The sequence below is a fragment of the Phocoena sinus genome, chromosome 13, assembly GCF_008692025.1.
Source record: "Phocoena sinus isolate mPhoSin1 chromosome 13, mPhoSin1.pri, whole genome shotgun sequence".
Lineage (NCBI taxonomy): Eukaryota > Metazoa > Chordata > Mammalia > Artiodactyla > Phocoenidae > Phocoena > Phocoena sinus.
Window position 1 is genome coordinate 46,498,081 of NC_045775.1, and position 12,780 is coordinate 46,510,860.

At 36.4% G+C, this 12,780-nt stretch overlaps 1 protein-coding gene across 4 annotated transcripts in view; it reads right to left on the bottom strand.

Moving 5' to 3' along the window:
• Nucleotides 1-12,780, bottom strand: part of CLHC1 (clathrin heavy chain linker domain containing 1) — a 44,533-nt gene that overhangs the window by 27,551 nt on the left and 4,202 nt on the right. The window contains exons 2-7 of one of the 4 annotated variants that reach the window (XM_032652598.1): nucleotides 10,606-10,859; nucleotides 6,507-6,694; nucleotides 3,399-3,529; nucleotides 1,609-1,810; nucleotides 1,381-1,493; nucleotides 922-1,006 (exon numbers count right to left, since the gene is read on the bottom strand). In XM_032652598.1, the coding sequence (XP_032508489.1) occupies nucleotides 922-1,006; nucleotides 1,381-1,493; nucleotides 1,609-1,810; nucleotides 3,399-3,529; nucleotides 6,507-6,694; nucleotides 10,606-10,782 (896 nt within the window). In that variant the 5' untranslated portion in view covers nucleotides 10,783-10,859. Of the gene's footprint in view, nucleotides 1-921; nucleotides 1,007-1,380; nucleotides 1,494-1,608; nucleotides 1,811-3,398; nucleotides 3,544-6,506; nucleotides 10,860-12,780 lie in introns of all 4 variants that reach the window. The other 3 variants (XM_032652600.1, XM_032652601.1, XM_032652599.1) reach the window with 3 other exon arrangements.

A 12,780-nucleotide genomic window follows, 5' to 3' on the forward strand; every position in this document is an offset into this window, starting at 1 on the left:
ATAGGGAGGGTGGGAGGGAGGGAGACGCAAGAGGGAAGAGATATGGTAACATATGTATATGTATCACTGATTCACTTTGTTATAAAGCAGAAACTAACACACCATTGTAAAGCAATTATACTCCAATAAATATGTTAAAAATATTTAAAAAAACTATGGCAAACAGGATTTAAAGAGTGTTGCAAATGAATGTGGAACCCCAGAGGAGAAAAACACCAAAGTAACATTAAGCAAAATACATAAAACTTTTAACCTCAACCAGGGTTTTTCTCTCATATCTGAAGCTGATAGACTTAGAGGTGTAAGGAAATAATCCAGGCTTTGGTGCCCCTCAAAATGATCTTTACCCCTTTTTTTGTACCATATCAACAAGCAAATCAACCGCTGAAAACTATTTCACGTAGAAGACTAGGAATATTACATATATTCATTACATACTGGCCTCATAGCCTATGAATTAACCTGTTAAAGAATAAAATCTTAGATCGCTAAGCCTCTACTATAAAATATATATAATAATTAATAAGTACTTGGGGGAAATATGCCTTCCTAATATGTCATAGGATGGAAATAATGAGAAAAAAAGGACTAAATTGGCTAGGATAATCTGACAAAAGAAGGTCATAAAAATATTAAAAATATAAAAATATAAATAAAACTTAACACTACAATCCACCTATAACCTCTGAAAAATCTCCTAGACCATCAATCTGGTATTTTTTCCACAAAGAATCTATTTTTTAAAATTCTAGCTTATTTTCTAATTTGTCTACTAAAGTAGAATTTTAAAATACAAAAGCTAGAGACTACAGCTCAAAAAGATGCTACATAAATGTGAAACATTTAATGTCTTTAAATAAATATTAAATAGATGCTATAATATCTTAACAAGGAAAATCAAAAAGCTTTTTAAATATTTGCCTTTCAACGTAGTATAGCAAAATTTCAGCTTCTTTTGCCTTGCCTGGGTCATCTTCAAGTAGTTCCTCAATGATGCCTTGTTCACCTGTAAATATTGAAAGCACCACTGGATGATATTTAAGGTTATCAATCAATAGAAAATCAACATATAAATGTTTAATACCAACAACTTAATGCTATAGTTTCTAATACCACCAACCTCTTCCTAAACTGAGTAGCTTCCCCATCCCTTTCTTCCTTATTTTCAGGTATTCTCTCCTTGGCTAACCAAGTCTACTCTTCACCAATTATTTGTCAGCTGTTGAAGGAAGAAGCCCACAGGGTAACAGAGACCTAACAGAAGTAAGTACATTTTTACTTTCTTTAAACTCAGCCTAGGAAAATCCCCATTCTTTAGCTTTCTGGAGAAAAAAAATGTTTTCCATTATTCATGTTAATTAATAAATATAGATCCTCTACCGTGTAAATCTTTACTTTTCTGAATGTGCTCCATGAAGTCTTGAAATGATCTGCTCATATCAGATTTTACCCACAAAGTAAGTGCCTGTGAAATAATCTGCAGTCTTTGATGACTATAAAGATAAAAAACATTAACAATATACTGAACCTAAAATCAAATAGTGGAATATTAAAATAAACACAAATAAAAGCTTCAAACTGTAAAAAGTATATATTCAACTTTCATACCGGAACTGTAATTCATTGTTCAGATTTTCAGCTAAATCTCGCCGTTCTAATACCACAATCATTTCCTCATTTAAATCTGCCTTCCTCTGAGCTGGTAAATATTTTTTTGACATAAGTTGCTCAATTTCTGCATATTTATCTTCAAGATGTTTCAAGTATTTAGTGAGAGCATCTAAACTGACAGATTCTTGGAGAGTCATGCCTAAGGGAAAAGGGAACAAACAAGCCAAGCCACGTGTGGGACTCTTGTGCTCAAACAGCAAGTCTTAGCAAAATAGGTCAGATGGTTGACTATGTTAAGAAATAATTAAGAAATTGTAGCATGAACTTGAAGATTATTGAACATAAACAGAATTAGCATACATTTCTAAATGGCTGGTAGTTTTAAACAAATCATCAATGAAGACTTAGTGAAGACTGATGGTCCAAACCTTAGCATTTTAAGAAAAAAAATTTTAACGACCACATCACCACATCTTGCAAACCCCTAAATATCAATCTTATTCAGTAACACCAAGAACTTCTGCCTAATAATTCAGGATTCCTGTTCAATGATTTTTCCCTAACCAAACTTTCCATTAGTCTACTACAACTAACCCCAGGGTAATCTGTTTGTTCTCTCCAATGCAAAGTTTATAAATGCCTGCCAAATCTTCAGTCCTTTCTCCCTCGGTCATTGTCCCCTCTATTCATTATTCATAACTGCCCCCCACATACACACACACTTCAAATGACTTTCATTCTCATTCAGACCAATTGTTGCCTTTAAAGGCACACCTCAAAATTCTCTTCAAGAACCCCCCCGGATTAACCCTAATCAATTTCAGTCATTCCCTTACACCCTGTATCCCTTCAGCATTTAATCAATTTGTCAGCTATTTTGTACTTATTCATATGTATCTTATTTGTAGTCTGCTAGTCATAATTTTATACTTGAAAGTGAATCTAGTCCCTGCTTCAACCAATCATAGGATGATCATTCAACCTCAGTTAAAATCCTCTGGTGTGGGGTAGCTCGTTATCTCAAGACATAGCTTCTTCCATTGAAACCAAATCTGACTTCCTAAAATTTCCACTTATTGATTCTGCCTCTGGATAAACACTAGTTGGAATTTTGAAAAGTTTTGAATGCAGTTTTCTATTCTCAAAGTCTTTCTTTACTCCAGGATGTATATTTGCAATTCCTCTATCCATTCATCATACAAATCTGTCAATATTCTGGAGGAATTCCAGGATATACTCCAATTTCTTAAAATGTGTCTTGGCTGAAAATGAGGAACCAGTGAATGCTGACATCAATGTGAATCAACAATATTCACCAGAACTTTACGTACCACAGTTTTTTCACATATTTCATGGGTTCTCAAACTATAAAATGCATCAGAATAACCTAGAGAACTTGTTAAAACACTGACTGCTGGGCTCCACCACCCGACCCCAACTCCCATCCCTGGAATTTCTGACAGAGTAAATCTGCAGCAGGACAAAAAAATTTGCATTTCTAACAGGTTCCCAGGTAATGCTGATGTTGATGTAGGAATCACACTTTAAGAGCCACTGTACTATACTTTATATAATCCAGCCAGACTGGAACTCTTTCACTCATTTAGGGTTGTTTAAGTTTTCTCATTCCTTTGTATGTACCTAGAGGCCAGACTAAAGCTGTTTGTAAAGTCTGGCTAAAGTCCTGGTATACTTGGAAGATATATACATGGTAACACATATATATTAATTTGTGTAACTGGAAACAGTTGGAATTTCTCTCAAATATTTTAAACAAAATACTGTACCTGGAATAGGTTTTGAAGGATCTTTGCAGTAAATACAATATTGTTCTTTTGTGTCATACTCTGCCCTAAGTTGTTTCATTTCATCTATTTGCAATTGAATCTTTGAGGAATTATTTTCAATAAGCCTCATCCTGAAACAGAAAGGCTTTTTTATGTTTCTTTCAACGAATTATTTAATCATACAATTCAAAGTAAAACAGGTTAAATTATTACTTTAATTTGGCTAATTATCATTTTGTACCGTTATGAATGTAGACGGAAGTTTACAAAAGAATGCCTAGGAAGTTAACTAACCTCACAAGTGAGGAACAATTTTCTTTCAAAGCATCAATAAAATCTTATACTGCCTTTGATTCGTAACCTTATTGGAAATTTGTAAGTATTAAACATAATAATCTAGCCACAAAGTACTATGTCTATTCCCTTTAGTTGAAAATTACCTTTGCAATTAAAAAATTATTTTTGTTAAATAATTGTATTAGTTTCCTGTGGCTGCTATAACAAATTACCACAAACTTGGTGGCTTAAAACAGCAGAAGTCTATTCTTTCACAGTTCTGGAGGCCCTAAGTCCAGTATTAGTATCAGTGGGCCAAAATTTGTGTTTTTAGGATTGTGCTTCCTCTAGAAGCTCTAGGGGAGCATCCATTCCTTGCCTCCTCCAGCTTCCGAGGGCTGCCGGCCTTCTGTGGCTGCATCACTTCAATCTCTGCCCCCAAGGTAATGATGCTTTTTCCCCTTGTGTCTGTGTCAATGCTCCCTCTACCTCTCTGTATAAGGACACTTGTGATGGTATTTTGGACCCACCTGCATAATCCAAGAGAATCTCCCTAGCTCAAGATCCTTAATGTAATCATATCTGCAAAGACCCTTTTTCCAAACAAAGTAACATTTCCAGGATTAGGACCTATTTCTTTGGGGACCATTATTCAGCACACTCTATTAATTTTAATTCTAGAGCTAGAGGAATGACAGCATCTTGAGATAAAACTGAGTTCATCCAGAAATGGAGGTTTTAAAGACCAAGAAGTAAATAAAACCTTCTTTTAAGCATTATTTGAAATTTACTTCCTAGTTTATCACCAATATTTTGGCCCAGGGAGGAAATAATAGATTAAAATCAGTTAGCTACATAAATGTTACAGGAGTTTTGGTAAATTAAAAACAAGTTTGTCAGTAGATAACCGCTACCTAAGTCTGATTACTATATAGAGTTCTTGGTAACTACAGATGGCTCTGAGTAGGAGCTTGCAGTATTTATGAAAGAGGGACTGTGGAAATAAAATATCCTTGGCTTTCATCCAAATAGTTATGCTTTAGGAAGAAAGACATGTTAAAAGTAAACAGACTTTCGAAAAAATTTAAAGCAGGGACTCAGACAGATACTTGTACATGAATGTTTATGGTGGCACAAGTCACAATAGCCAAAGGTGGAAAAAAACTCAAGTACCCATCAACTGATAAGTAGATGAAATATGGTACATACAAACAATGGAATATTATTCAGCCATAAAAAGGAATTAAGCTCCAATACATGCTACAACATGGATGAGAAGGTATCCAGTCATTGCTCCTATCCACAGCTACTTTTATGATCTCTTTATCTTTGACAATTTCACTACAGTAAATCTAGTTGAGTATTTCTTATTACTTACAATGGGATTCTTTGGTCTTCCAGAACCTGTGAATTGATATCTTTCACCAGTTCTAGAAAATTCTCAGCCATATTCTCTTCAAATATTGTCTCTGTCCCATATTCTCTTCTCTTTGAGTTGTGATTAGACATAATAATATAACTTTCTCACTCTGTCCTCTACGGTTTTTTTATAATAGCTTTATGGAAATATAGTTCGTATACCTTAAAATTCCCCCTTGTAAAGTATACAATTCAGTGAATTTTAGCATATTCAAAGAGCTGTGCAAATACTACCATTTCTAGTTCCAGAACATTTCATCACCCCCAAAATAAGCCCTGGATCTGTTAGCAGTCTGCTAAGCAGAAGGCAATTTTCCATGCAGTCCTCAAAGGTGGAGCAGTTTACCTCTTGTTCACTCTTCAAGGCTGTAGCCCTTTATCATCCCAGATTTATATGGGGAGGATTTCCCAGTAGACTACACCCCTTGGGCAGACAGATCCTGGGCTCTGTCTTTTGTACCCCTGTGCCACAGACTAAAAACTAAAGCTTATGGTCACTAGTTTTAATAAATGCTTTCAGGGTCAAAGAAGTTTTAGTGCTTCTCTATCTTTTGTCTTCTGTTATGATTTCGCCCTAATATTTCTGTCACTACCCTGTCAGCTTCCTGTTACTTTTGGAAAAAAATTTCTTTACCATCTTATGTAGCATATTTTCCCAATAGGAAGATCTATCCCAACATCTAGCAAGCCACATTACCAGAAGTGGAGGTCAAATTTTACATAATTTTCCAGGTTGACTTGAAATTATCTGTAATAATTTACCCATCAATTACCAAATGGAACACTGAAAATCTGAGACTACTTAGCAAGAATGAGCATTTTATCCTCTCCCAGTAGGTTATTTATCTTTGTGCATCAGAGCATTAAGCGCTCTATTTCAGATGGTAATCATGAAATTGTACTATTAAACCTCCCATGCGGGCTTCCCTGGTGGCGCAGTGGTTGAGAGTCCGCCTGCTGATGCAGGGGACACGGGTTCTTGCCCCGGTCCGGGAAGATCCCACATGCCGCGAAGCGGCTGGGCCCGTGAGTCATGGCCGCTGGGCCTGCGCGTCCGGAGCCTGTGCTCCGCAACGGGAGAGGCCACAGCGGTGAGAGGCCCGCATACCGCAAAAAAAAAAAAAACCTTCCATGCAAGAAATCACCTGGAGCAATTATCTGTATCCCTCATTTTATGATACTACAATGTGCCTCCAATTATCCTAAGAGATATTATAAAATTCTCAAACAGAATTAGTATTATTTTTCAAGTAAAAATATAGTAATTTCAATAGGAAGGGTAACATAAAAACATGGCTTTAAAATAAAATTGAAATTGAAAAAGAGTAAGAACCAATGGTTATAGTTACAATGGCTAGTTAATATAACAAAGTAACAATTATCACCTTTTGGGCTACTTACTAATATACTTACTTTGCTTTAAGTTGAGTTATTCTTTTCCTATGATATACCAATGCTGTGGGCTCTCCTGCCAAAACTTTAAGTTTTCCATGAAGATGAAATGCAGTTCTCTGGCTTTTCTTTATTGTCTCAATAAAGGCATCGTATTCTTTTTTGATTGAAGTAAGAATGGATTTGTATGCAGTGACATACTCTATTACCTAAAATATGATTTTTTCTAGAAGACTATGGATCAAAAGACTTGCAAATACAGATTATAGATTTTTTTAATGAAATATGATGGGCAATTATAAATCTAAAATTTTGCAAATTTGAGCTTGCATTCATATGCAAATACCACTATTAAAGACAGTTAATTGTTACTGAATATATGCTCTTTGTGAATCATTACAATCCTGTGAGCTTAAATATGAGAGAGAGAAAAAAAACACGTTTTTTGCTCTACTAGGAATTAACACATACATTATATGAGGTCAGATAAAACCAATACCAGATCTAATTATCTCAATTCTGGATCTCTCAAATACTATTAAATATCGTCCCTCATTACCTCCAAGTCTAGTCTCTGAAGGACTTCATTCAGACCTTAAAATCCTGGACTCCCTTCACTTCCCTGTTTTTCTAACCCATCTGCTCCGACTAGCTGATCAATATTCTCAATTCCAAACTGCATTTCTAATCCCAAGATGACAAGTGCAACTGGAGAAAACCCTTCATACTTTACATTCATGGTTTACAATGGTGTTTAAGTACATAATATCTCTGGAACTATAATGGAAGAGAATGGAAACCTACAGAGAAGGAAAGGAAAACAGAAACTTACAGAGAAGGAAACCTACATAATATCTCTGGATTGTTAATAGAAGAAAATAGAAACCTACAGAGAAGGAAAGGGAAGTAGGGTCTAAGATGAGAAGGACCAGACTTTCCACTGTATACTCTTATTGGTTCCTTTACTTTTCTTTTTTTTCCTGGTTAATCTTGTGTAGGCATTACCCATACAAAGAAACAATAATAACTAAGGAGCACTTTAAAGAAGTTAAAAAACAAAAAAAGTTAAAAATAATTTATGGTTGCCAAATTCTGCTCACAAGGATGTTGGAAGGTGTCGAGGCATATAAAGAATAGATGTGATCAATCCACAGTTTTCTCTGAAAGATACAATTAGGCTTTCTACCCTTACTATATCTCTAGTCTCTGGTATACCACACTGTTAGCTAGAAAATACCTAGAAAAAATTATCCAGGTAGACATCTGGTCTATCAAGAAATGGTATAAGGAGGGGAGTTCCCTGGTGGTCTAGTGGTTAGGATTCGACGCTTTCACTGCCATGGTCTGGGTTCAATCCCTGGTAGAGGAACTGAGATCCCGCAAGCCATGCGGCCAAAAAAAAAAAATGGCATGAGGAGATAATTGCTCAATGCCAAGCACCAGGAAAGGATAACTGAATGGGAGATACTGGTCATCTTTTTGACATGACCATACTACCTATCCACCCAAAGGACTGCCACCCAGCAACTTTCAATAAAATAGAGGTCATTAATCTGTGGTCTTCCAAATTAAATACCCCATGGTTCCTGGCCATACTCCACTCCACAAGCCTCTATGAGGTGCTGCAACAATTCAAGACAGCTCAGATATGTTAATGGATAGAAAACAGACTTGTAGTAACATCATGATCAGCTCCCATATGGTTTTGCTAGAAGAAATAGATTTCAGAACACCCATAGGAATCTTTAAGAATGCACAGAAAATGCATTAAAGGAGGGAAACTTGTATGCCAGAGGTAGAACAGTTTTGCTTGGTCCACAAAATATTTTAAAATTTAGGAAATTTCACCCCAAACCCAAATTTTCAGGTTCTCTTGAAAACTGAAAAATCTTCCAACGTGGAACCCCCATTCCTTAATGGCAGTAATCAGCTGGAGCTTTAGATTGGATTGTTTTTTCATTTTACCACAGTCCCCATGATTCCTTATTCTGTTAAAGCCAGTACACTTAACTCTTTTGTATGACCTTCTTGGCCTCTAGGGATTCAAGTTTCAGACTACGGTATTAAGGTTTCCATTAACCCCCCCCCCCACACACACAAAACAGAGCCATCCTTACCAGGTACAGGGATCTGAGGGAGAGGAGGAATGGTATCCATTCCACCTCAGCACCTACACACAAATATACACTATTTGTACAACACGCTACCAGGATGCAAAAGGCCAGTCACTTTCTGGAGTCCAATTACCTCCATAATTCACCCGTATCTGTTGAAGCTCACTCTTCCTAGCTTTGGTTTTCTTTGCTTACTAAGTCCTTTGCTTACTAAGTCCTTGGCTCTCTCTGCAATGTACCCTCAACTCTTGTTACACAGCCTCAGGTCCTCCTTGCTTTGATTTAGGCATGGCTCTCTAGGCCAAATCCTCTATTTTTGATTTTAAACAGAATTTGGTATTTGTTCTCTGGTTCTAAGTACTCAGAGATGCAAGCTGACACTTTCATCTTTTACCCAACCAGATCCTTCCGAGAAGGAAGATTAGAGAAGGCAGGCATTAATAGTTTATTAACAATCAAATGTGTTGGAATAACATGAAAATGGAAAGGCAGATTATCTTATTGAGAAGCTAGAATAAAAGTTTCTCTAAGTACCAAATGATTTCTATTTCAGAACCCCTCTCAGTCCTGAAGAATAGGATACTTCACAATGTACAAATGTACAAATTATAACTGTACAATGTACAAACAGTCCAAATGGAAATCCTGGGGGGTAGGGAGAAAAGGACTAAAGATACAGAAATTATCCTTTATTTAATCCCATGTCTTTTCTCTAAGAATTAAATTTACCAAAGCTCCTCCAAAATGACATCACTATAACTATACTAATTTAAAGCAGAGTAAGAAAACTTCTGACAAGTGTTAGCATTTAGACATGCAAAGATAAGTATGTTACAATTATAACTTTCCTTTGCTGATTTCACACAAGTAGAGTCTCAGCATGATTCTTGATATTTATAAAACCTATTCAATACACTACCTTCAGTACCTTTAAATATTCACCTAATACATTCCTTAATGACTAAAACACCAAAACAATTTCATTGATCATAACAACTTATAAAATGAAGCTAATCTGCCAGTGTACCAGTTCCAAAAGACAGATTTTCCAGATGACTTAAAAGGAAGAAAAGATTCTTTTTTTCCATTTTATACTTTTATGTATATGCATCAATTTTCTTAATTCCACTTGTAGGTATATATCACTACTTTGTGTTCACTTTTCCTTAGAGTGAGGCACTATATTTTTATTTAGAGGAGAAATAAGACTCAGTGTGTAATGTTTAAAATTTAAACAAAACACTGAGTTCCTATTTTGCCTATGGCTGTTTTACTCAGAGACCAATAGTTTACAGAAGTCTTCACGTAAGTAATAATTTCTTCTAGGTAAGGAGGAAAGAGTGCTGACTTCACTGATTTTACTGTCAGGGCATCTTACGTGGGTAAAAAAAAAAAAAGTGAGATAAAAAAAATGAGGATCGGTGGCCATACTGCAATTGTTGTTAAGGAAAAGCAGGTATTTCTAAAACCTTGAAAAGCAAAATCAAATGTTACATAAAGCCACAGCATTTTCTTACCTCCATATTTCCAACATTCAGTGCAGTTAAAACCCTTGTTTACCATGCCTATCTAGACCTCTAATCTACAAGGAGTCTCAATTTAATATGCTAGATCAAATCTAAACCAAGATTCTAATTATACCACAAACCAACCCAAAACAACAAAGAACTACCAGGTTCGTGCTTACAGCCCAATTCCTAACAAATCAGATAATGATTTGAGATGGAAGGTCAAAATGATATTAGAGGGCACAGCTAGGTTGTTGTTCAAAAACTGATAGCCTGCACTTAAGCTACAATAATTGAAACTCTCATTAACTGTCTAGTAATACAAATCCAGCATTGCGTTTTCCCCATTCATCCCTTTCTGACAAATTGGATGAACTTCTCAAAACTGACAAAGGGAATGTAGTCAAACAAGCAGTGGTGTTACTAAGGCAGGAATATTAGTTGTCAAGATAGACCATTTCTACATAAAAACTCTGTTGTCTTAAAGCATTATGATACCTTATCAAAAACGTTTCGGTATATGATGTAATATTCATCAGCAGGTCCTTCCTCATTACAGCCCACTCTTTCAGTTTCTGTAATTATGTATCTTTGCATTCTTTCCAAAAATTCCTTGTCACTTCTACTAATGATAGGAGGGAGAACTGCATGTTTATTTATTTCTTGGACAGACATATGTCACAGTCTGCACACCTGTTCACCAGAGAAAAGTCTTGACTTGCTTTCGCAACAAAGCCAAAACTTTGATAAGCCTGAAAGAAAAAGACCATCAATTAATCTAAAGCTTAATTAAGTCAAATATTGATCTAGGGCTTCGCTGGTGGCGCAGTGGTTGAGAGTCTGCCTGCCGATGCAGGGGACACGGGTTCGTGCCCCGGTCCAGGAAGATCCCACATGCCGCGGAGCAGCTGGGCCCGTGAGCCATGGCCGCTGAGCCTGCGCGTCCGGAGCCTGTGCCCCGCAACGGGAGAGGCCACAACAGTGAGAGGCCCGCGTACCGCATAAAAAAAAAAAAAAAAAATTGATCTAAATAAAACGTCTATTTGTTTCAGAAGAAAAAAAAAGTCTCATGGATCTCTGAAATAAATATTTCAACCTATGAATTAAAAGGTCTGATCATTCTACTACCATGTGCTATACTATACCTCTGGGATAGAATACCAGTCAATAAAGAACTCATTTCTTACTAAACAAGTATATGTATCATATGATTGAATGGTTTCTTTAACTCAACACTTTCTAACAGAAGGTTTATTAGCATTTTCTTTGTTTCATGTGGGAAAACTAGTTTGGAGGCCTCCTGATGAAGCAAACAAGATCAAATATTTCTCTACGCATGTACCTACCTGGCCCAGTCACAGTTATCCAACACACAATAGCTATAAATAATTCATGAATTTATTTTTATGATGAATTTTATTATAATTCTTATCTTTACTATGAACGTACTAACTGAAAAGTAAGAAGTCAGGACTTCTGCTAAAATCTGTATATCAGTGATGTCAAAGATAACAAACTGTACCTTTCTGAGTGAGGTTTTCAAGCAGCTATATTTCACTGCTCTCTTAGTAAAGAATCATTATCCAACTAGAGTTGGATACAAAAGTTGGTTCCTGAGATCTATTCACATCAACGTTAAACGGATCCCATGATTTGCTTAAAAATGTGTGGCAAGGTAAAACTTTTTTTTTTTTTTTTCAGGCTACGGACATGCAGCCTCAGTGGCCATGGCCCACGGGCCCAGCCACTCCACAACATGTGGGATCCTCCCGGACCGGGGCACGAACCCGTGTCCCCTGACTGGCAGGCAGACTCTCAACCACTGCGCCACCAGGGAAGCCCCAAGGTAAAACATTTTAACTCCCCTCATTCCCATCACAGACGTTTATACTCATGGTATAAAATCTGGAAAATATAAACTAAATTTGGAAAATTAATGAAAAACCAAAAATCATCCAGAATCCCACCACCAAAAAATAATGACTACTTAATATGGTGTATTTCCTTCCAATGCTTATAATTATAAAATTAGGATCACACTCTATACTCAGTTTTGTATCCTATTTTTTCACTTAGTATTAAAAGCAGTTGTCCATGTTGTTAAATATTATAGTTTTCAAAAACATGACTTCTAATGATTGCATAGTACTTCATGGTATGATACACAATAACTTACTTAACCATTCCCCACCTGTTGGATATTTTCACTATTATAAATAATGCTGTGATGAATAAATGCCTAAATCAATTTTACCGTGTTTTGGCAATATAATTGATACCTAGTTATCTAAAATAACATATATGGCCAATAAATACTGCCCATAGGTCATATATTGAAGGAAGGAGACACCAAAATAATTTCAAAGTTTAAAAGACCTAATTTAGGGGCTTCCCTGGTGGCGCAGTGGTTGAGAGTCCACCTGCCAATGCAGGGGACACAGGTTTGTGCCCTGGTCCAGGGAGATCCCACATGCCGTGGAGCGGCTGGGCCCGTGAGCCATGGCCACTGGGCCTACGCGTCCGGAGCCTGTGCTCCGCAACGGGAGAGGCCACAACAGTGAGAGGCCCGCGTACCCCAAAAAAAAAAAAAAAAAAAAAAAAAAAAGGCCTAATTTATCTTTATATTGATGAACTGGATAATGAAAAATAAATTTATAAGTGAACATAAAGTAG